At 39.1% G+C, this 23,822-nt stretch overlaps 1 protein-coding gene across 1 annotated transcript in view; it reads left to right on the forward strand.

Moving 5' to 3' along the window:
• The window catches only part of COL9A1 (collagen type IX alpha 1 chain), an 84,551-nt gene that overhangs the window by 371 nt on the left and 60,358 nt on the right, over positions 1 to 23,822 (forward strand). The window contains exons 2-10 of the mRNA XM_036072672.2: positions 200 to 273; positions 1,465 to 1,542; positions 1,680 to 1,812; positions 7,048 to 7,444; positions 18,846 to 18,929; positions 19,678 to 19,698; positions 21,169 to 21,243; positions 21,578 to 21,613; positions 21,737 to 21,799. Of these exons, the coding sequence (XP_035928565.2) occupies positions 200 to 273; positions 1,465 to 1,542; positions 1,680 to 1,812; positions 7,048 to 7,444; positions 18,846 to 18,929; positions 19,678 to 19,698; positions 21,169 to 21,243; positions 21,578 to 21,613; positions 21,737 to 21,799 (961 nt within the window). The remainder of the gene's footprint in view (positions 1 to 199; positions 274 to 1,464; positions 1,543 to 1,679; positions 1,813 to 7,047; positions 7,445 to 18,845; positions 18,930 to 19,677; positions 19,699 to 21,168; positions 21,244 to 21,577; positions 21,614 to 21,736; positions 21,800 to 23,822) is intronic.

A 23,822-nucleotide genomic window follows, 5' to 3' on the forward strand; every position in this document is an offset into this window, starting at 1 on the left:
CTCATGATTGTTTTAGTGTAGGAGCTGGAAATGTGAGAATTCATTAAATCTCTGAAGATTTCAAAGTCAAATGGAAAAAAATAAACTATACTGAGATTTGATCACCTACATTAATTGTGTTTACTATATTTCAAAATATTTAAGTAGTCCCCATCTGGAGGGATTCCTATTTGAGTTATTTTCTTTTTCTCCTCTTTAGGAAAATTCCAGTTTTCTTCTTTGTATGCAGTTTCCTGGGATCTTGGGCATCTGCTGCTGTCAAGCGTCGCCCAAGTAAGACCACAATTTCTGGATTTTGAAATATCACTTGTTCCCAGAAAGGATCAGGCAGGGCTGTGGCTGAGTGAGGACTGAGTGAAACATCCATAGTCCACCACAGCCTCACTCTTCAATCCTGCTTTAGCCATGGGTTTACTCCATGGCTGGTTTTATGTGGGCAGTGTTAGGTATAGAAGAGAAGTCTTGGGTGTGATCACAATTGACAGGAAAGCCAAGCTGTGTACTCCAGTGCCTTGCACAGTGCCTACTTGGTTCAATGATGATTGGTAATATTAGGTGGGTGGACCGATGGATGGATGAATGGATGGATGAATGACCTGGGGTCAGTGGTGGTGTAAAGAGTATTTTGATATACTGGGATGGCTGAACCAAAACTTATAGCTGGAAAATGCTTTTTCTGAAGTCTGGGAAGTCTCTGTTGTCAGGTGAGTCTCAGCAGGGTGCTGGGGTTGGACAGTTACAAGAAGCCTTCTTAAAAACTTTCTCTCTGCAACTTTCTACCTGTGTAAGGAGCACCCAATTTAATTCTAGGATTTCTCATTGAATTAAGGGTTTAATCATTTTCATGATTCTTTTCTTTTTCTCATTACTTTTACCCATCCTAGGATGCTAGCAATAGTCTAGCTGGGTTCATTTTTTCTGATCTCTTGGAAAGAATTTGTAAAATTAAAAGCACCCTATAAATTTTATTTTGGATTAGTGAATCCCAAGTCTCCCCCCAAACTCCTCTATTTAACAAAGATTCCTGAGAACTCCACTCTCCAGAAGTCCCATTAACTGGCTCAAGGCTGGCTCTGGATTCTCTTAGGAATTCTAAAATTTGTGGTGTTTAAGGAATATTTTCTAGTCCAAGCCACCAGAAGTTTTCCAAACAGGCGTCTGACACTCTGCCATTCAGAACATTGTACAGCTCTGGTTCCAAAAGGAACAAATTCCTAACTTCTCCCAAAGGAACATTTTCCCAGTACAAATTATTAAAACTTCACACTTTGTTTCTCTTCCAGGATGAGTTGAAGATGAACTAATTATAATCATAGAGTCATAGAGTTAAAGCCAAATACACTATAAGCAAGCTATTTGGCACATTATTCTCCTTTAAATAGTTGTTCAGCTCTTATTGTTATTGATATATCTTGATGGTCCTTGTAGGGGTTGGGGTAGGATGACATGCTATCTCTTTTGCAGGATTCCCTGTTAATTCAAATTCTAATGGTGGAAATGAACTCTGTCCAAAGGTCAGGATTGGTCAAGATGATTTACCAGGCAAGTAGTCCTGTATCATATTGAAAATCCATGCTTTCTATAAACCTACCTGATATATTCTTTTATTTGGGAAGGTTGTGGAAAAGAATGTAACCAATCTCATTTTAGACTTTTTATTTTGTGTTCCCTTTCTGTAGGCTTTGACTTGATTTCTCAGTTCCAGGTAGATAAAGCAGCATCTAGAAGAGCTATTCAGAGGGTAGTAGGATCAACTGCATTACAAGTGGCTTACAAATTGGGAAATAATGTAGACTTCAGGATTCCAACAAGGTATATAAAAATATTTTATCTAATTATCTGCCTCAAATGTATTTTAAGAAATGAAAAGCTATGCAATGTTAGAAAATCTTCTCATGCTCAATGCTTCTTAGATCATGATTTTATTTGAAGATGAAGAAATATATTTACCTATCTACTTCAGTGTTCAGTGTCTAAATATGTAGATTCATGTTTTCAGTATGTAATTTACTTTTCATTCCAGGGAGAAAAAAAGTCACTGAAACCATTATACATTGATTCAGGACATGTTCTTATTACTTTGCTCTCTGTTTTTGTATAATTTGTCTGGTTTTGGCTGAAAGGACCCTCTGTGAAAAGTGCCAGAGTTTAAGCATAAATTTAACTAGGAACCAAGGAGTGGTTAGGAAGACTCACAATGGTGCTGTTCAAGCGTCCTGGTGCTGAAATCGAACCACACATCTACTTCTTGGCTCCTGGCAGGAATCAAACAAAAGCAAAACTAGAATAATGATAACCGAAGCAATGGTAGTGATAATAATTTAAAAATCTTCCACTTCATTTACATCCTTCTCTAGAACTATGTTTTTTATCCTTTAAATTATTTATAACTGTGGTGCTTTAGTGTATGTGTTGAGTCAAGCCATTGTTATGAATGAGCTTCAAGATTTTCAGTTTTATATCACTTAAATACCTTATATGTAATTATCATAATTATTGTATATATTAGTGCACTGCAAAAAATTGAATTAATGTTCCTTTGATAGATGAACAAGAAAATTAAGGCTTTGATAAAAATTAAGGTGTAAAAGTAAATAGTGATTACTTAGAACAGTAAAAGAGTATTATAAAAGCTCTAAATGTTTATAATAATGAAAATTTTGGTCAAATTAGAATATTCTGATATAGTGCCAGATTGCAGATAGAAATTCATATTTTGAACGTATGAACTATATTTTTTCTAAATATGAACTATATTTTATAAAATGACACTAGTGTACTGCATAAGCCCTTTTTATAAATTTACTAATTAACATTAAATCTCATCCTCATCACAACCCTGTGGTAGAGACATTATTATCCATATTTTATGAAAGAGTAAACTGAGGCCAGGCAATTTCAGTTACTTACATCAGGTCCCAGGGTTAGGAGGTGCTAGAAGGACTGAAATTCAGGCAGAATGGTGCTTCAACCACTATTCAATACTGACCCTGGAAAATTATTCACATTTGGAAAGATTATAGGCATGGTAACAGCTACTGACTTTTTTTTTTCTTTGCTTATATTTTCTTTTCATGCACAGAAGTGCTAGTTGTGTTCTTTTTTTAAAAAAAGTAGTCTCCATGCCCAGTGTCTAGCCCTAGTTGTGTTCTTAAATAAGCTTTAAAAACATCCATTTTTTTCTTTCTTTAATAAAATAAACATGATGCAAGACCCCCCCAGTGCTGACCTAATTCTCTCTTCTATAATTTGAGGTACAATCTGGACTGTCATTAAGTTCAGATATTGACCAACTTGAGGCCACATAAACCCGTACCTCCTGCTCATCTTTGCTGTTGCTCTTCTCTAAGTGCTCAGAGCTGTCACTAAATATTTTTCACAGTATATAACCAATGTCCCATATTCTCTTATCTCCTGACTCCCTGCCCCCCAAAGACTAAAATCTCTGCTTTACTGGCAAAGCTTATTAAAAGATGGAAAAAGAATTAGGTAGGAAGTAGAAAAAAGTAGGAGAAAGAAATAAAAAGAGGAGGGGAGAGGCAGAGCACTGAAATAAATGGAGTCTCAAATAGGTAATAAAGTGTACTTTTGGGCAAGTACTTACACTATCTTTGTTTCAGTCCCTTCAGCATAAATTAGGAATGATAATAACTGTGTCATAGGAGCAAATGTTAATAAGTCGGAGAGGGTTTGGACAGAGCCTGGCAGATGGCAGTATTAGTTAAGTATTCATTCAAGTAGTGAAGAGCACTAGGAGGAGAGAGTGTGCAGACGGGAGCCTTTTCTCCTTAGTGGATTCTTTCTTTTCAAGCTACCCTCTCAGTCCTACTCATTCAAAAACCAGGTGGCAAGAAAAGCAGGGACTGGAATTGCTCTCAGACCATGCAGGGAGTAGTCTTGGTTTAAAGGAAATTTCTATACTGGAGAATATAGGTTCTGAGGGAATGAAAAAAAAACCTTAACAGGATTTTCGTGGGAGGGAAATGAGAATATGGCGTATAAAGCTATGTGATAGAGTCACAATTTACCTTCCTATTTTCAATTTTTTTGAAAGATTATGAGACATAATTTTTTGCTTTTTATTCTTTATTTAGACATAATAGTATCATATTCTCAACTCAAATTTCTAAACATTTTTTGTTTGTTTACCTTAACAAATACAATTCTTAGCTCTTTTTTGGGTTAAGGTCATAAACAACCATTTCAAGGTCTAACGTCTTCTTATCTTTTATTCAAACCCTTACAGTTCTTCTTTTAAGGTACTCTGTGCAGATTGTAACATAATGAAATAAATCATTTATAGGTCCAGCTTCTTTTACATTATGTATGCTGTCAAGTTTACTTATCGATGTGCATAGCATCTTTGCAAGAACAGACTCTCAGGTGCTCAAAAAAGACAATGCTACCAACTGCTATTAGACTTGTGAGGACTTCTAAAAGGTCTTAAGTATGTATAAATACAGATATATTTTATTAATTTGAACACTAAAAGGAACTTTCTTCTCTTATATTGACAAATTGTATTACCTAGTTTAAAAGATTAATAACATGATAATTTTGATTATACTTGTATATATACACAAACATAAACATATATATTATCTTCATGTATATGAAGAAAGAGAGCAGATGGATACCTTTGATTTAACAATATGTCTATAAATGAACTGTTCTTCTAGCAACGTCAGTCACCAATTCATTTTTTAAAAAAAGTTTTTGGCATTACAAAACCAAGTCAGAGGTAAATGGGGACATTATGTTCTGTCCTACCTTCAACATAATCTCTTTGCTCATTTAGCAGGAAAGATGAGATGAAGCATAAATTGGGAGAGATCCCTCAGTCAACCTCACGATGTCTTTGCAAAAGAGTCACTTAGACAAGTTACTGTGACTTGTGGAATCAAAGCAAAATAGATTTGTTTTATCTAGGGACTGATGAAATTCTACGGCCTTGCTCAGTGCATCTGTAAACAAATACATTGGTAACATAGGTTTACAAAAACCTAGAAAAAGGATGCTTTAAGGAAGAGAACAAAACATTAAGATTTATCTTTCTTCTATGAAAGGCTCACACCCCAACAATAACTATATTTGGACAAAAAAGAAAAATTCTTTAAGCATCTGGTTAAATCCAGATCATTAAGTGAGAAGAATACTAAAATAACATATTCATAATTTAAATGGATACTTGTCAAATTTCACCATTGAATAAAACTTTTAAAACTTATCTCCCAGCTCCAAGCTAATTGAGGTCATTTAAATGAAATGTATAAACTTCTATAAGGTTTTATAATTATACAGTAGGCAATATATTATACTGTCATCAGTGAACCTGAGCTTCTTCTCTAGAGGTTATTCTGGAATATGCATATTCTGAAAAATTTAAAGTCAATGGAAATATGTCAAACAAAATCTATATTAAAAGTAAATATCCAAATAGATGTAGACATCTTTATTCTGGGGAAATAGTTCTTACACACATTTTTTTTTCTTCTTTAGCTCCAAACTGGATCTTTTTAAATGTATGTGTTAAAACCTCCTGTATACTTTTTTAGAAAAAGATTTTATTTATTTATTAGAGAAGGAGAGATCAAGCCTGAGCAGGGGCAGGGAGGGACAGAGGAAGAGGGAGAAGCAGACACCACTGAGCAAGGGGCCCAATGTGGGGCTTGATCCCAGGGCCCTGAGATCACGACCTGAGCCAAAGGCAGATGCTTAACTGACTGAGCCACCCAGGCACCCCAAAACCTCCTGTATACTTGACAAATACTTAATGAATTGAAAACTTTGCAATAAGTATAATACATATCACCAGTGACCACTTAAGAATGCGTACTAACAAAGGAATTCACCCAGTATTATAAATAAAAAAAAGTCATTTGAGAACTTAAGGTTAAAAAAACTACTTGGATGCTAAAAGGGTGTTCAGGTGAAAAGCTTCATATTTTTGTTATTTTTATAAAATCAGCAAAGCAATGAAACTTGTTGACATAGTTGACCCATTTTATTGAAGGTGTACAAAATATTTGCAGTAAAGTAAGTTATATGTTTATTTATGCTATTGTGAGGGATGATAAAATTTTATAGTTAAAGTCAGCGTAAAGATAGAAAAGCTTAGTAAGTTGAGTAATTTCACTTATTGCTAAACATTCTTGGAACTGAATAATTTTTTGGTTTAGAAATTCTTGACCCCCAACAATACATTTTAATGCAACTGGCAGTAACACATATGCCAATATGATAAATTTATATGTTATTCATTTTGTAACAAATCAAATCAGCATCCACTTAGATATTTCTTCTTGCCTTTCTCTTTTTTACTTTCACAAGAGGGGGCTATTTAATAGGAGTCTGACCTGAAGGAAGGTTATTCGGGACTTTGAGTCCTGGTCCATAACTATTTTCAGAAATGTCAAATATTATTATTTACCAAACAAAATTAATGGCATCTAACGTGCTGAGTGTGAAGGAGCTTCTCAAGTCTATACAGTTACTGATTCTCAAAATGCATATGTGGGTCTAGGATATAATTGTGGAGGGAACTACCCAAGCAGTTATGGAAATAACAAATACTCCTAACAACGTACTATATTAAAATAAAAAATTTAAAAGCTGCTTTAATTAAAGGGCTTTATTAACTAGTAGAGCTGACTTGGATTCCAAATGATCTCTTCTTTAATTTGTGGAAGAAATGCTGCCAAAAATCTTGAAAGAATATGTTTTTTGGCTGAGAATGAATTGCTGAACAGGAGTTCTTTAGGTAGCATAAATAGTAATATTGTTGGAGTTATGTGGCATTGGGAACCCTCAGCTATGAGGAAGGGTTTTTTTTAATGTGTATTTTAGGACGGAGCATTAATGTACATGAATGATTGAACTTTTCTGAAGGTTTTTATGGACAGTCATGAAAGAACAAACAGGGCATAGTTTTTCACACTGTAGCCTTTCTGTAGGTCTAGAATCTAAGAAAGCATAATAAGGGAATATGGTAATATGCATGGGTACAGAAAACAAGACTTTTATTTACTGTTTTAAAATTTTACTCAGGCATTTATATCCCAATGGTCTGCCTGAAGAATACTCCTTTTTAACTACTTTTCGGATGACTGGAAACACACTTGAAAAGACCTGGACCATTTGGCAGATTCAGGATTCCTCAGGGAAGGAGCAAGTTGGCGTGAAGATTAATGGCCAAACAAAATCTGTTGCATTTTCATACAAGGGAATGGATGGAAGTCTCCAAACTGCAACCTTTTCAAATTTGCCTTCCTTGTTTGATTCCCAGTGGCATAAGATCATGATCGGTGTGGAAAGGAGTAGTGCTACTCTTTTTGTTGATTGCAACAGGATTCAATCCTTACCTATAAAGCCAAGAGGCCAAATTGATGTTGATGGCTTTGCTGTGCTGGGAAAACTTGCAGATAATCCTCAAGTTTCTGTTCCGGTAAGTATAAAACCATACACTATGGTTGATTAAAACAAACCGGATTGCTTAAAAACGAATACTTCAGGTATCTTTGATAATCATCTGAACAAGTCTTAAGCAATGAACAGTTATTCATTTTCAAAATTCATTCAAGCACTTACTCAAAAAGTGTTCAGTGCCTGTTTTGAGCATAGCATGTATCAAATGGAATGGGAAATCAGAGAAAGTCAAGTAAATGGCTCCTGGGCTTGAGGAATTTCACATCTACTTGGAAGATGCTATATGCCAACCTGGGGCTCCCAGAATCCTTCAGAGGCAATGTAAAAGAAGTCAATACTGGTGTGGTACACATAGTGTATAAACAACTAATGAGAATATTCAAAGTAAGGTTAAGACGAATGGTGGATTTACTAAGTCAAGAATTCTGTGCTCCTTGAAGGCAATGAACTTTGAAATAGAAGGATCTGAACTAGCTGAGGGAAAGAGCATTAAATGAAAAGGAAGTGGAGAATAAGTGGGCCCAATCAAAGGTCTGGAGACCAGCTGGTTTGGATGAAATGTATATGTGAAAATGTGTGTGTGTGTGTGTGATGAGGGGAAGAAGGGTAGGAGATACTAATTGCAGGGTATGAGAGAGAAGGTTAGGAAGCCATATGGTGTCTGATTAACAAGAATGACAAGTATATAGATGGTACAATATGTATGTAGAAGTAGGTCTTGCATGACATATTACAAAACAAAAGGATTTTAGAAGTCTGTTCAGGATTTTGCTGTAGAGTTCCATGGATATAAAGGTTAGGAATTATATAATAACAGATTAATTGTGCCAACTAATACCATAGAGTTCTATCATTTTGAATTGTTAAACTTTCATTGAACAATCCTTTAAAAGGATATTTTATAATATTATTACAGGAATTTAAAAAATATATCTTATAGGATAAGTGTTCTTTGGGGGGAAATTAAAGAATTTAGAGCTCAATAAACTGTTGATACCAACATATACTCTCTCTCTCTCATACAGAATTGTTAAATTCTAGTCACAAAACTCGTATCATGGCATGTAGCAGGGGTGATACAATGATTTTGAATTGTTTCTGTGTACTTCTCCAAAGGAAAAAGGTTATCAGGCACTCAGTAATGGAATTGTTCAAATAACTTGTTTTCAAGGGAAGAATTGTGATTAGTGTGAAGGGTAGTGTGAAATTTCTATATTCTGTGATGGGCAGGAAGCAATTTGTAACTGCCACGTTACTGCTCTGGCTTGTAGACACTTGAGAAAGTATTTCTTCAACTAATGAGTTATCACACCTCAAGTGGCTGGGTTAAAAAGCCAATGGGACCACTATTGTGCCATCTTGAAATTTTGTGCAGCAAGATTGTTGCAATGGCATGGGACTGGTTTGCAGATAACACCAAATTTCTGCAGTATCTGTGTCATTTCTGGGCCATGGGTAAGGGCAGAGAGACCTTAAGGCACCTCTTTAGTATAATGAGCATCAATCAAGTACTCGCAAAATTGATTTATTGTTTCATTGGTCTTGAAAAACATTTCATTTTTTTGTAGTTTCAGGTTTTTATTTAAATTCCAGTTAGTTAATATACAGTGTAATATTAGTTTCAGGTGTAGAATTTAGTGATTCATCCCTTACATACAACACCTGGTGCTTATCACAAACAGTACCCTCCTTAATACCCATCACCCATTTAACCCATCCCTTGTAAAACATTTCAAATCATTATAATTCTGGGTGTGATGGAAGTTATTAAACTCTTTGATTGCCAGAGTGGTAAAGTCTCAATATTATTCCAATATATTACAATCTAGCTAATAATGTTATAGCTGATGGCAGGTTTTCTGCTAAGTCTAGTCTCATATCAGAGTGGAGACCAGTTAGGACCAGTTATCCTCTATTTTATTCTGCCATGTGTGGGCAGGCAACAAAGAACCTGGCAGCTGATATTATATTTTGCCTCTGGTCCACCAAGGAGCTTTTCAAAGTCAGTACACTATAGCCAATGTTAAAAGTAATTGAAACAGGCATGAACAATTTTTTTCCTTTATACTGAATTTTCACTCTCCCACAAGGAAAGACAAAAGAGACTTGAACCTAAAGCTTCATTAAAGTTTCATATTTGATGATATAGTGTTGGTTGTAGTAATAATAAATAAAACAGCTCAAAGTTATAGGCCAAAAAAAATCCTACTTACATCCAAGTACTGACAGTGACAATGTCAAACTCAAACTTGTCACCAAAATGTATTCCTCAATTTTTACCCTATGTTAGACAAAGAAATAGAAAATTCTATGTAAGGAAAACCCATTTATGCTTTTTAAGCATCTTAATGCCCTTAATATGCCAATTTAAAGTTTAAAAAATGCTTTCATTCCCATTAACTTATTTTATCCTTGCAACAATTTTATAAAATAGCAAGCATAGAAAGGATTATCTCCATTTCTCAGTTGAAGATGTGACTTCAAGAAGGTTTCCTGGCTTGTAAGAAGCCATGTTAGGCATAAAATTTCTAATCTACCTATTTTCTGCTGTGCCAACTAACTTTCCTTTGAGAAAAGTAAAAATATGTATAACCACATATCATTCCTTTTGAAGCATTTCTTCACTTTCATTTTGGAAGGCATTTGTGATTTGAGTATATTTTTCAGAATTTACTTTGCAGGACAAACTAAATGCTTTCCTTTTTAAAGAAGGAGGATTGTACAGTATAAAACATGTTCTCAGACATTAATCCTACTTGTTTATTAATTTAGTAAACTTCCTTCATGTGCCTATATACTGGGTATACAAAGTTAAGTAAATCACAGATCTTGTCTTCCTCAGTTCAGTCTCTTGAGGGTGAGGGGTTGAGATAAGTAAACAATGACAATACAACATGATAAGGATCATGATAGTGAATGGAAGCACGTGGAAGAGGCTCCCCACTCAGATCAGGCCAGGGAGGCATGAGAGTGGAGGTCAATCATGTTTACTGTAGAAGATGATGTTTAGAGAAACCCTGGGGCTGAATGAGCATTATCCAGGAGAAGATAGGGTCCAGTGTTCTAGGAAGAAAGGCTCTCGTTAGGGACTTCCCACATATATCAATTCTTTCCTTTCAAGTTTATTAGTCTTCCCACACTGCTCCTTACTCTTCTAGACTAAGAATAGTCAAATACTCATACAAGTCCCCAAAGTCCAAGTTCAAGTGCCCATGAGTTGACCCTAAGCCCTTGTTTTTATTCTTGTTTTATGTTTTGATTTTTCACCAATTTGGCTGAAATTTGAATTTGCTGGCAATTACTGAAGCTCAACAGTGACCATATGTCCCTTAGAAGACTTAGAGAGTGATGAGTAATAGTATCCATATATTCTGGGAGGTAGAAGTATACTGATAGGGCACCCTTCTCGCCATCTGGAGACAGCAAATAGTCAATATTAATGTGTGAGAAATTTTAAATTGGAATGAAATGTGCCAATAACAGAAACAATAAGGAAGAGTATATTTTTCAATTTTTCTTCATGAAATTGGATTCATTCTAATCTTTGACATTCTAGATTAATTGAATGCTTTTCTCAGGATCAGCACTGGCTTTTCTTCAGCAAATAAATCAAAAGCAAACATCCCTTCTAAAGGTATTAACAAATGTCAGAAGGTAGCCCTAGGAACTGCATAATAAAAAATGCAATTGAAAACATTTGATGGAGCACTAATGCTAAAAGACTCATTTATATTGTACTTGTTTGTGATTTTCCCATACCTATCCTATCTTGTGTCCCTTTCTCTTTTCTAAGTTGGAAAAGGAAACCAATTTCAAGAGGTTTTTCATAAAGCTTGCAATATAGCTGCTCACGTGATCTACAACTCAAACACCTTCTCATCATTCATGGTTATTTAGTGGGCTCAGAGCATTTTATATTTTTTCCCAATGTACTGCTGTAATACATTGTTAGTTTGATTTTAAAGCAATAAATCCCATATTTCCTATTCTCCTTTGTGCCCATATTTTAGGATGGTGCAATTTATCCCACTGCAAACTCAGTTTTCTGGCAGCATACCATAAAAACATGTTATTTTATGACAGGTTCTTTATTGTTTGTTGTCAGCATGATTGCCTAGGAGAGTTATTTGGTACAGCTCTATTAGAAAACAAAGTTAGCCTTTCTCCTTTTTCAGGGATGTACACTAGGGGTTTGGGCTTAAAGAAGGATACAAGTTTATGTGGCTTTACAAATACATGATTCAAAACCTTTTTCTTTTTACCTATGCTTATTCAAAATAAACCACTGTGGAAAATAATCAGAAGATATAGTGCCTTTAAAAGTATATTTCAAGAGTGCTACTCTATGTTATTTTTGTTAAGTTCAGAGAAAATGTGAGAGCAAATAGAAAGAACTGTCAAAACTAGCAATAGAGAAGTTATCTGTCCTTTTTTCTACTCCATAGAATTAAATCATACTCATCTCCACATACAGAAACAATGAAAGTTTCATAAAAGATAACATGGGAAAATCAACTACGAGGTTGTGGTTAATATTCTTTTTGGTATTTAAGAAATATTGTAGGAAAGTTATTTTTCAGTGATTTAGGAAATGCATACTCTACTATGCATAATATCTAAACTATTAGGTTTGCTTATTAAGTTGTTTTTTTTGACAAATACACCTTTTACTAATACTCTTTCACTTGTAAGTATGAAATGAATACAAAAGAAATAGTTATGTCATGTATACATAACCATAGGAAATTCTCTTTAAAACACTTTGGTGTAATTTGATGGAATATTTTTGAATACTGACTGTGAAGACAATTTTTTGGAGATAAAATCTAGCCTGCTGCATTGTAAACCATATTAACAATATCAGCTGGATTTTCCACTAGGTGGCAATGAAATGACAAGCACATAGAAAGAAATCTGTTAACATACGAGGAGCCATAATCAGAGGAAGGGACTATGGATAACTAGAATATAAACTAAATGAGGGTCAAACTTGTTTTTAATGGAAAATTGAAAAACACTAAAATTTTTTATTGGCCTCAGCTGTGCCCATATTGTTGCAATAAAAAAAGTCAGTGCTGTTAGTTTTTCTATTTCTATTAAACTATATATGGGCTAAGGTCATAAAGAAATCTTTGTTACGTAGACTGGGTGGTTGTAAGTCAAGAGATTAATTCAATGTTATTTTTCCTCCTCTTTGTGTTAATCTCTGTGCATTTGGTTTCTTTGGTTACAATGTGGTGTCAATAGAATCATGGACTCTCAAAGCTGGAGGAAATTTTGATTGTTATCTACTCCAAACCTCTAAGTTTACATGTGAAGAAATTGAAACCTAGACAGGGGAAGGGGTTTGCCCCAAGTCATAATCAAACCAGAAGATAAATACTATCAATTCTTAGTTCACTATATTTCATTTCATCTTTATATATTCATTAATTAACATTTGGCAACTATTTATTAAACATCTGTTAAGTTATAGACAGAAATTAAAACTCCAATGGAGTTTACATTCATTCTGGGGAGAAGAGATGGACACAAATGGATAAATGAGTATATGTATAGTATGCCTGGTGTTCATGCATACTCTGGAGAAAAATGAAGCAGAAAACTGGACCCTGGAGAGAAGGCCTCCCTGAGAAAAGAACATTTTAACAGAAACCTGAAGGGGCTGGGGGTATTAGCATGTGGCTCTCTGAGGGAGGAGGGTTCTAGAAAGAGAGAATATGGAGTGAAAAGGGACTGATGTTTATTGTCTGCTGTGTTTGAGGAGGGCATGGGGACCAGTGTGGCTGGAGTGAGACTGAGAGAAGTAGCCAATGAGCCTGAAGAGGTAGGATGATGGAGTGAGGGTGGGGAAATTGTGTTAGCATTTTGGCTTTCGTGCTGGGTGAGATGGGAATCTATCTGATAGGTTTGGACAGACAAGTAATATGTTCTCATTTTTTGACAATATCTCCTTGGCTGCTGTTTTGGCAATAAAATGTAGGGGGAGAGAAGGACAGAATACTTAGGGGCACAATAAAAGGAGACCTTTAGAGACTACTGCAGTAACTCAGGCAGGGCTGGTCTTGGTTTGGAACAGGGCAGTAGTGGTGGAGGTGGTGCAAGGTGGTCAGATTCTGATCCATTTTGAGGATAAAGTAAACAGATCTGAAGTGTAAGAGAAAACAAAATCAAGAGTGACACCAATATTTTTGGAATGATTAATCAGAATTATACAGTTGCCATTTATCGAGCTGGGAAAGACTATGGGAAGAGCAGGTTATCAGGGAGAATATCAAGAGTTGGTTTGGAACATCTAAGTTCAATCAGGATTTTGATCACTATTAGACATCTAAGAGAAGATGCTGAGCAGGCAGTTAGGTATGTTCTTCTGGGGTTTAACAGGCAGGCCCAGCTGGGAATAGGACTCTAGGAGTTGTCACTGTATATATGGTATTTAAAGCCATGCAGTGAGATGAATCGCTGAGTGATGAATGCAGTAGAGAAGTTCTAGAACTGGACTGTGAAACAACCAACATTTAAAGGTTGCTGAGTTGAGGGAGATTCAGCGAAACAGACCAGAAAGAGCAGCCTGTGATATCGGAGAGAATCAGGAGACTGTGGTACTCTGAAAGTCAGGGGAAATAGAATTTTAAGGAGGAGAGAATGGTCAACTCACCCAAATGCTGTAGACAGATCAAATTAGATGAGGCCTGAGACTTGATATTGGATTCAGAAACCCATGAGAGTGGCTTTGAGAAAAGACCCATTGGAGTATTGGGAGTGAAAGCCCAGTTGGAAAGGCTTCAAGAGAGAATAAAAGGGATAGGAATTGGAGGCAACAAATACAGACAACTCTTCTGAGTTTTAAATGGAGAAGAGCAGAAAACAAGATGGCAGCTGAACGGGGATGTGGCATGAGGGGGTGATTTTTTTTTTTTTTTAAATGGGTAGATAACTGAGGATGCCTCATCATAGCTCAGAGTGTAACATTCCTTTATGCTCTACTAAAGTAGCCTTTCTGACTCCAAGGATCAGGCATTTATTACCACGTGAATCCCCTTGAAGTGCCCTTTTAAATTAGGCCACCTTTCCCCATCCATATCCCTGGTGCAGAAAAATCTCTGATGATGGTCCAATAATTAGTTATCCAATACTACTCAAATTCCTTAGCTTAGAATTCAACAGAGGAAAAAACATCTATTGTCTACTGTTTGCCACAGTGAATCGGATCTCTTCTGTATACATCATTTTCTCCTCTTGTGCTGTGTTACTATCACCTCTTTAGAACTCTAACCTTTACCCTCCCCACCTCTGCTTATGAGAATCTCAGTTGCTCTTCAGGGCCTCACTCACATGTTACAGGTTATATGATCCCCTTGCTGATGACCTTAGCCATGTTGTACATCAACGGCAATACCATATATTGTCAAAAGCAGTTTGTGGCCTAGATGCTGCCCTATGTACTAAACATTTTTGTGTCTTCCATAGTTTCTATCTCAAAGCACGTGAGTGTGTTATATAAAGATATGCTGGATGAAAAGATGAACAAAGCACTATATTGCCAGGTCTGCCAACTCTAAGTCTACTGCTCTTTCCTTTCACTGTTTTGTCTCTGCCCTTGGTATGATTCAGATGACTGTCCCCTACTCATATTTAATGACAATTCTTAGCACTATGTCTGAAACTGCAGGGCCTAGTCTACAGAGAATTGGGGAAATTTCTGATTTCAGGGCAGCTCAGAGCCTCCTGCTTAGCAACTAGGAAGCTTCACTTGGAGGAGGTCCCAAATGATGGTAAAAACCAACACTTTGTCATAAAATGAAAAGAAAAAGAGTTCAAGTATTTCTTTAAATCTTTGTTGCTACTGAGTAGACAAAAGCTTAATGAAACATTTCTCCTGTTAAAAAAACTTGTCTTTGAAGAGCTAGTTTTTAGATATTTTATAATTGTAAAATTTAATCATAATTCAGTATGCAAAAAAATCAAGCCTTGTGCTATTCTCAATAATACCGAACCAAGTTCTATAGTTTGTCATTAGAATTTTCTCAGGAGGAAAAGATAGTTGTCTAATATTAGTTTTTGCCTAAATTTAAGAAGAGCTTAAATACCTTATTAATTTTTCTCAACAACCTAGCAAAATAAGTAGAAATCACTAGCACTATTAGAAGAGTAGAAGTTGGTGCCAAAATTCCTTGTTTCAATGTGTTGTCTGCTGGACACTACTCTGGCTTAGGAGATAGGAATTATACCTTCATGTTCTATAGAAAAGAATTGGATAATGCCAAATCAGGGTCACGTAAGGCGCCTTACAATCACACAACTCAGTTCTCCCTGAGACAATGAATTGTGCTAGGACATTCTGTTTAACTGATTAAAAAAAAATTTTCTTATTTCTCTACTTGTATTTTTCTCAAGTCTTACAAACTGTAAACTCATTAGGGGGAGGAGAATATCTTTGGTTTCCCTAGAATGTTTCCCTAGTGTGTGGCTTATATTAGGACTTCAAAAATGTTAACTGAAGGACTAAATTAAAATATTTGTCACATATATTTTGTCAGTGGATATTCAAAGAGAACAGTGATTCCAGGTATGAAGATGAGAAACGTGTGGAAATCAGCATTTTGGATGTGTAATGAAAGTGACTTTTAGTAAGGAACTCTGCCAATCTTCCTTCAAAATAATTAACATGCAAATTGGAATTCATATTGCAAGCCAAAAAATGGTTGTTGTATAGATGATTATTAGTGCGTATAGGTGGTGTTTATGTGGATGCACTGATGTGTGCAGAAACCTTTGATCTATGTGGCACTCTGAACAACCCAGCCTGTATTCACAGATGAATTGCATTTCATTCCCCCATTATCCTGTGCCACAATTGCATCTTGCATATTTAAGCAGGTGTACCAATTTATCCGGAGAGAATTACATTTTTCAGAAAACAGCTTAATGAATTACTTTGCATTTACAATAAGTAACTTTAATGAAGTATCTAAACAAAGGATATAGGTTTCCTGGTTAGCCATATAATTAAAGTTTCTCAAGGTGATTAGGCTATGAATTTTTCTGAAAATCAAAATATCAAACATATACAATGCATGCCTAGTGTGAATTACCAATTCACAAAGGATTTAGTGAATACAATATATGAACGGTCTTTCTTATTTTGAGAATTAGGGAGGGGGGAGACACCTTTTCTTATTCTGGTAATATTTTTATCTAATCATTGAAGAACAAGAATTATAACCCTCTTTCCTATTTTATATTTTATTATACACATGTATATGTAACTGCATATAGAAATAGTTGTCAGTTTTTGGAAAGCATTAGAAATTTGCTTCTGGATGTATTTGCATAACAATCATGCAAGCAGGGAGAGGTCTGACTTCTTAGGGAAGTTCCTTAGTCTTGTTTTGAGGTTTTCTAGCAGATGTTGGACGTAAGCTTACAAAGTTTTAATTTCTAGATCACTCTTCTTTTCTCTTCGTCTTTAATACGAATGTTCAATCACCAAATTCCTTGGTTACTGGCTTAGAACATGATGGCTCTTTCTGGAGATGGGATGTATTCTTGGGGGAGGCTAAGTAGAGGAGTAGAGAAGCCCCTTATTTCACAATCAGGCACATTTGGAATGCTAGCTCTGTCTTTTACTAGCTGTGTGACCTGTGGCAAGTGGTTTAACCTCTCTGCCCCACTTTACTCATGTGTGGACGGCTTCAAAGAGTTGTTTGAGGCACAGCTAGGTATTTAGTAGTCATTAAGGAGAAGGTTGTCCCATTCTTTCTTTTGTCTTCCTATTAAAATTTCCATTGCAGTTTAGAACAAAACCAAAATAAAATCCTTCCCAAGCAAATGAGACTACTCTAATAAAGATAAAGTATTTGACAAAGTGATATGCTTAACTGTAAGATAATTGTGTGGCTTAATAAGCAGTTCTTCTGTAGGATGTCAGTATACTATTGTAAATAATTCATACCATGAATACACAATTTTCATACAATTTATAGAGAACTTTCCATCTTAAAATATACCTTGGTTTAGCTGTTCACTTTCTCTTCACCCCACTTACCTCATTTTTCCAGATATCCATATTTTCTGGAGAAGAACCATGATAGGGTTGAGAGCAACCAGGAGAATTAGAATCATCTAAGAGGTACAAATGCAGGAATCTGAAAGCTTAATGTCTTATTTTCACCCCTTCATAAAATGGAAAACTTCCTTTTGTTTAACTTTCCCTTCATTATGGGTAGAAGGGAAGGACTTCATCCTTCATCCTCTCCAAGTCTGATCTTTTGTTCAGTAACCTCAACTCTGGATGTTTCCATAAAAATGGAAAAAATGGATCTAACTTAATGCTAGATCCAGCAGATCTAGAGAACTTTTGGCAGGTGGGATGGAGTGTAAATCACTACTGGATGAAAGAAAAGACATAATGTTTTGGATTTGGGACCTTGATACTTAATTAGATATTTGCATAATGCCAGAAGAATCAGCTGACCAAGAAATACAGATCTGATTTGAGATGACTAACAAGGAATTTCCTCAATTTAAGAAGATGGGCCAGAATGGAGGTGCTGGGTGGTGTATACCTTTTTTTTTTTCCCCCTCACCTTGTCACCTGAGGCCTTCAGCTTCAGACCTGGTCACTCTTCTGTTGTATTGTTTCTCTCCTGTTCCCTTCTTTCTCTCTTAACACCTGCTAAAACGTAAGAACTTGTCAGGGTACATTTGGATTTCAAGTGTCTGAAAATTTAATATCTCTTCAACCAATGAATGAGATAACAATAAATTTAAATGCTTTCTATTCTCTTGTTTTTTCCCTGAGTTCTAGATTTCCCTCTCATTCCCTCCATTTCCAGTCCTTCCTATTTCCATTTTAAGCTGTGAATACTCCACGGAGAATGTCTTCTCTAGCATGCAAATTTCTTCTAGGACTGGATTTTCTTTCCTCTCCTTTTCCTCCTAGGTGCCACCTCTTTGGCTGTCTCTGTCTCTAGTCTTCCCCCATGTAAACTCTTAGTGCATGTGTTCTCTGTGAAGTTCAGTAGGCCTGGGCTCCAATCTAGACCCTCACACTGGCTTGTGACCTGGCCGGTTCCTTGTTCTCACAGGGCCTCATTTGAATAGAATCTGCATCTTAAGGATGTGGAAGGACAGAAATGGAAAGTCAGTGCCAGTTCCTGCCAAGGGCTACGCTGGAATACTGCAGAGCTACAGACATCTACATTCAATCATCAGAGAAACTTGGGAAGGGCTTCCAGCCCATTTCCATTGGAAAATCTGTATTCAAGGAACAAGAGTACTGGTCCACTGAGGTCAACCAGTTCAAATTGGTCTCCAGTCACTGAACAATTGGACCACACTTACAAACTTATCTCTCTCTTAAATGACCTGCTTCTGTCCTCCAGAATCTGAATTGACTGTCTGCTGTCTTTCTCCAGTTTGAACTTCAGTGGATGCTGATCCATTGTGACCCACTACGCCCCAGGAGAGAAACTTGCCATGAGCTGCCAGTCCGGATAACTGTGAGTCCCTTGACCACCTACACTTCCACCTAGCCTACCTCCCACCACCTCCTTAAACTCTCCACCTCCTCACTCTTTTTCTAAAGAGTTCAGGCTTTACTGTAGGGACCAGATAGATATTAAGGAAGCACAGGTCCCACCCACAGCCTGGCAAGGAGAAACCACCTCAGGGTGTCTGGTTCTACCTTGGGTGGCTTATGACCCTCACTCCGCCTCCCCCAAACATCTCTCCAAGAACACTGGCAGTCCATTCGTCGCCCACAGTGGACAGCGAGAGACTACACTTGGGCAGATGGGCAGAGGCAGAGGTGCACCTTCAGGCCTTGCCTGTGTGGCGGCGGGGAAAGGGTTAAGGGGGACTGTTGTCATTCTATCCGTCCTCCAGCCCGCAAGCTCTCCTCCAATCCCTAGGACCCTTTCCAGGGCCATTCATAAACAGGAGGAACGTACGCCTCCCTGGCTGGGCACCTTTGTAAAGAACTACTCCCGGGGGCACTTTTTGCGGGGGAGAAGTACCACCTTAGGCGTGTGACGGGTCCGGGAAGCCCAGCGGGGCGGCGGGTGGCAGAGTCCGTCCAGGGGATTAGCAGAGGGTGGCGGGCATGGCCTGGACCGCGCGGAATCGAGGGGCCCTAGGGCTGCGACTGCTGCTGTCTGGGCTCTGCTTGTGCGTGGCTCAAGTAAGTTGTGCGCGAGTGTGGGGGGTGGGGAGAGCCTTCTCACTTTCTCCCCGTCTTTTCTTCTCCAGCCCAGCGAGACCACCGACCAGGTAAGCGGAGGGCGAGAAGTGCTTGCATTTTTCAAGTGCACGCAGGGAAAAGTGGAGGAACGGCCGTCGCGGGAGCTGTGGGGAAGGCGCAGAGCTTTCCCTGGGCTCTGCAGCCGCGTTCTTCCTCCAGCCTTGAGCACCTGCAGGGAGTACCATCGGAGTCGGGGGCCCTAGATGACCCTTAGGTGGGGAAAGGCGTCTCCTCCCCCACCTGGGCCCCAACACTGCAGGCAGAGGCTCTGAAGGCCATTAGTGACTGGGGACCGGTCACTAAACTTGGGCGGTTTACCGGGTTGCTTCTTAACTCCCCCACCCCGCCCCTCCTGGTTGCATTCAAGAGCAGGCCCTTCTGGAGAAGGCGGGAATTCAGCCTAGCGGCGCTAAGCGCTCTCTCAGCTCCACCAGCCCGCGGTAGCAGCATTAAACCGCGAGCCTTCCTAGTGGTGCCCGCCGCTCTGGGATTGGAACCCGGCGGCCTTGGCTGGCATCAGTCAAAATTTCAGCAGTTTCCCGAAGGCTCCGGCGTCTCCTCCCTCCCGCGCGGGAGAGGACCCAGCGGGGGCGGGTGAGCCCAGACGCGGTTTGAGGTTTCACTTACAAAGACCCCATTGTAACCTGTCTGGTCATTGGAGTTTAGAAAAACAAAGTTTCCTTGATGAAAGAATCTTTTTACCCCTTTCTTTTTCTTCTTCTAAATTAGAAGAGAAAAAAAAAAAAAAAATCCCACATACCCTAAGCGGCATGCTCACACATTTTCAGTCGCCAGTATTCCCTCTGACACCATCAAAGCTTGGCTGCTTGCAAGCGATAAAAGCGGTAATACCCTAGGGTCAGTCTGAAATTTGGTGTACTTTTAAAGCGAGGTGCAAAGACCTTATGCAAGAGAGTGTCAATGCAGGTAAATCCGAAATGAAGCCAGGCCCTCCCTGGGTTTCAAGGCTCTTTTGCCCCAACCCTCCCCAGTTTTCCTCCAGTATTTCTCCCTGATTTCTACTGGACGTAGATTTACAAAACGACCCTGTACTCGATCTGAGGTGGAGCGCCTCCAGTCCGAGCAGTTCCTTTTCAGCCAAAACACTGACTCTCAATTACTCATCAAATCGAAGTAGCGAATGACCACCATTTTCATTACTGAGTCCCTTTAAAAAAAAAAAAAGAGGCGTCAGGCCCTCGCTTCTTCAAGACCCCTTTTGGTTTAATGGTCTCTGTAGGGCGAGGCCGTGTGACTCCAGTGCCCACCGTGGGGCCTAGATTCTGCTCTAACCACACTATTAAGCCTCATTCAGAATATGGCGGAACCAAAGAAACCTGGGGTCGCTCGGGAGTTTTATACTGGAGTTTTACTGCATTTCAAGACTCCGTCCCCCAAAGGGAAGTGCTCTTACCGGAGGTGGGGGCCTCAGGACATCGCGCCAGTTTCTTGTTGTTGCCCAACGTGCTCCATTAACCAGTGTGTGCTATTTTTGTCAGAGAGGTCCCCCGGGCCAGCAGGGTCCCCCCGGGCCCCCGGGTCCCCCTGGAGTTCCAGGCATCGATGGCATCGACGTAAGTTTCTATCTCCAGTCCTGTTCCTCCAGTCCCACCGTTTCCTACCCTTTCTCCAGCGGGATGGGTTTTTGACGGGGCCAGATGCCCGCCATCCAAAGGCGGGCTAGGGCATGGGTGAGAGCTGGGTTGGAGCCTCTGTAGAAGCCTGGGGATTTTCGGGGGGATGAGGTAGACATGTTCAGTTGTCCCCGCTGGTCAAGGATCTCCACCATTTAGCTTTACCCTGTCCCCGTCCCCGAGCTGTGTGGTGAACACGCGTGGGAGTCTCCCAGCTGGGTCCTCAGCGCCTCCCACTCACGGACTGCTCTTGCCTTTTCTACTACCCCTGCAGGGTGACCGAGGTCCAAAGGGTCCCCCGGGTCCCCCGGTAAGTTGATCAGCGCATTCGCTCTTCACTTCTTTCCTTTAGACGTGGTTTGCAGCCACGTGAGTTCCAAGAGTCTCAACTCTTCATCGTTCTCTCTACCGACCTCGCCCCCTCCCTGCTCAGGGTCTCGCTGGAGAACCGGGCAAGCCAGGAGCTCCGGGCAAGCCGGGCACGCCGGGCGCCGACGTGAGTAGGCGCGGGCGCGCGCACGGGGTGGGGGGGGGAAGGGAGGGAGAGACGTGACGATCTGCTGGATGCGTGCAGGCTGCGGGGATCCACGCTGAAACAGGGCTCTGGCCCTGACCTGGGCCTTGTACTCCCCGCGCGGCGTGGAGGCGGCAGTTTCTGCAAAGGGTCCTGCGAGGGTGGAGATAGCTCGCGGCCCCCTGGGGAGAGCACACAGCGCGGGCGTTCCTGCTCTCAGCAAACCCCTAGGCCTTCCGGGGGCCTGCCCCTAACCCTCCGCGCCTTGCTCACCGCCTGAACTCTCAGCCCCACTTCCGGCACAGGGGGAACGGGAGGAAGAGGAACGATCCTCGGCGCTGGTGGGGCTTTGGTGGGGCTTCGCAGCAAGTAGCCTTTGGTCCTGCCCTTTCACAGGCACTTCCTAGATTAATTTAGTAAAGGACCTGCAGGCAGGGGAAGGGGCAGAGTACTCCTAAATCCTGAAAAAGAGAAATAAGAAAGATACCTTTGAGGGGAGGGCCCGAAGTGAGTGGGAATGTGTGTGGGGGGGGGGGGGGGGAGGGCAGGGGCAGGGGCAGGGAAATGGTCAACGCACAAAGAATAGGAAATTCAAAACTAATTTTCCTCTTTCCATGTTTTCTTGACTGGCATCACGGACAGAAATAAGCTGAGTAGGGTTGCTTGAAAATTGGGAATCATCATCCTTTCTCCAATTTTTCCGCCTTTACACCTCTCCCTCCCCTCTATTGAAGAAAGCTCATGCAGAATTGTAGGATAAACCTGACAGTAATAATATTGCCTCTGAGCATAATGACTTCAGGACTCTCTGCTTCTCCTGTCTCCATGTGCTGGACTAATGGGTACTGAAGTCCTACTACAGGCCAGTCCTTGACTTTAAAGCTGGGATACAAAGTGAAGTAAAATGAAGTTACCTGTTCTCAGAAAACATGCCGTGGTGCATTCATCAAGTTATCCTTCAAGTTACCACTTTATGTGGTTTCCAAAACCTAAAGACTTTTCTAAATCAAAGAAAGCACCTGAAAACCTATGATTATAATTCCCAAGAATCCTTGACTATAGTTTTTACATATTGAAGAAAAAAACCGCTAGATTTTAGTGTTTATTAAGATGGGCTTTCTTTACAAAGATTACCATTATGAGGGTATTTGTCTATGCTATTTAGTACTTTAGGAAAGATTTTGTTTTACAGTTCAGAGCCCCAAGTTTGAACTTTCTCTGTGATGCAAAGTGAGTGTGCAAGAATCCCCCAAGAACTAATATTTGGATAAGACAAACTGAGTATCAAACTAATATTTGTATAATACGAACTGAAATTATATAACTTGTTGGTTTTCAGGTTCTTTTTGAAACACTGAATTACTTGAAACTGTCACATCATCATAAAAAGGTCTGAGAAATCCAAGGCTACTCTATAAAACAGTAGCCCAATATGGGTTGGATTTATTTCTGCATTTCCATGAAACTTGGATCTGCCTTTTGTGTGAAAAGAAAATTTATGATTACATTATTATTATTATTATTATTAATTTTTGTGGTGGTTGAAGCATAAACTAATCACCTGAAGTCTTCCCTTGGTATTGAGTTGAAATACTTTCATACAGGGCTCGAGTTATCTGTGCATCAGTTTAATGGTGCTTTTGTAGCATGCTCAACGTGCTACAAATTCTTCTTTACCTTTTACCGTAAGGTCATAAAGATGATGCCTGGTTTTGCTTTATAAAGTAATTCCCCCATTTCAACAGAAATTTTGGATAAACAAATGAAAGTGCTTAAAAAATCTTTGAAAATATAGTTAACAATGAAAGGAGTTTTTGTCTTGGTCTATAGTTGCAGTATCGTAGTAAGACAACCATGTATGTGCCAGTTTTTCAGGCATTTCCTAGAACAGAAGTTAACTCTACTTAAGCAAAAAGTTAACTATGCTAATATGCATTTGTGTAGAACTTTTTTCCTCAAGTGCAGTCACTTTAACCTTACATAACCTGGAAGGCAAGTTTGGCTA

This window comes from Halichoerus grypus, chromosome 9 (genome assembly GCF_964656455.1).
Source record: "Halichoerus grypus chromosome 9, mHalGry1.hap1.1, whole genome shotgun sequence".
Taxonomy (NCBI): domain Eukaryota; kingdom Metazoa; phylum Chordata; class Mammalia; order Carnivora; family Phocidae; genus Halichoerus; species Halichoerus grypus.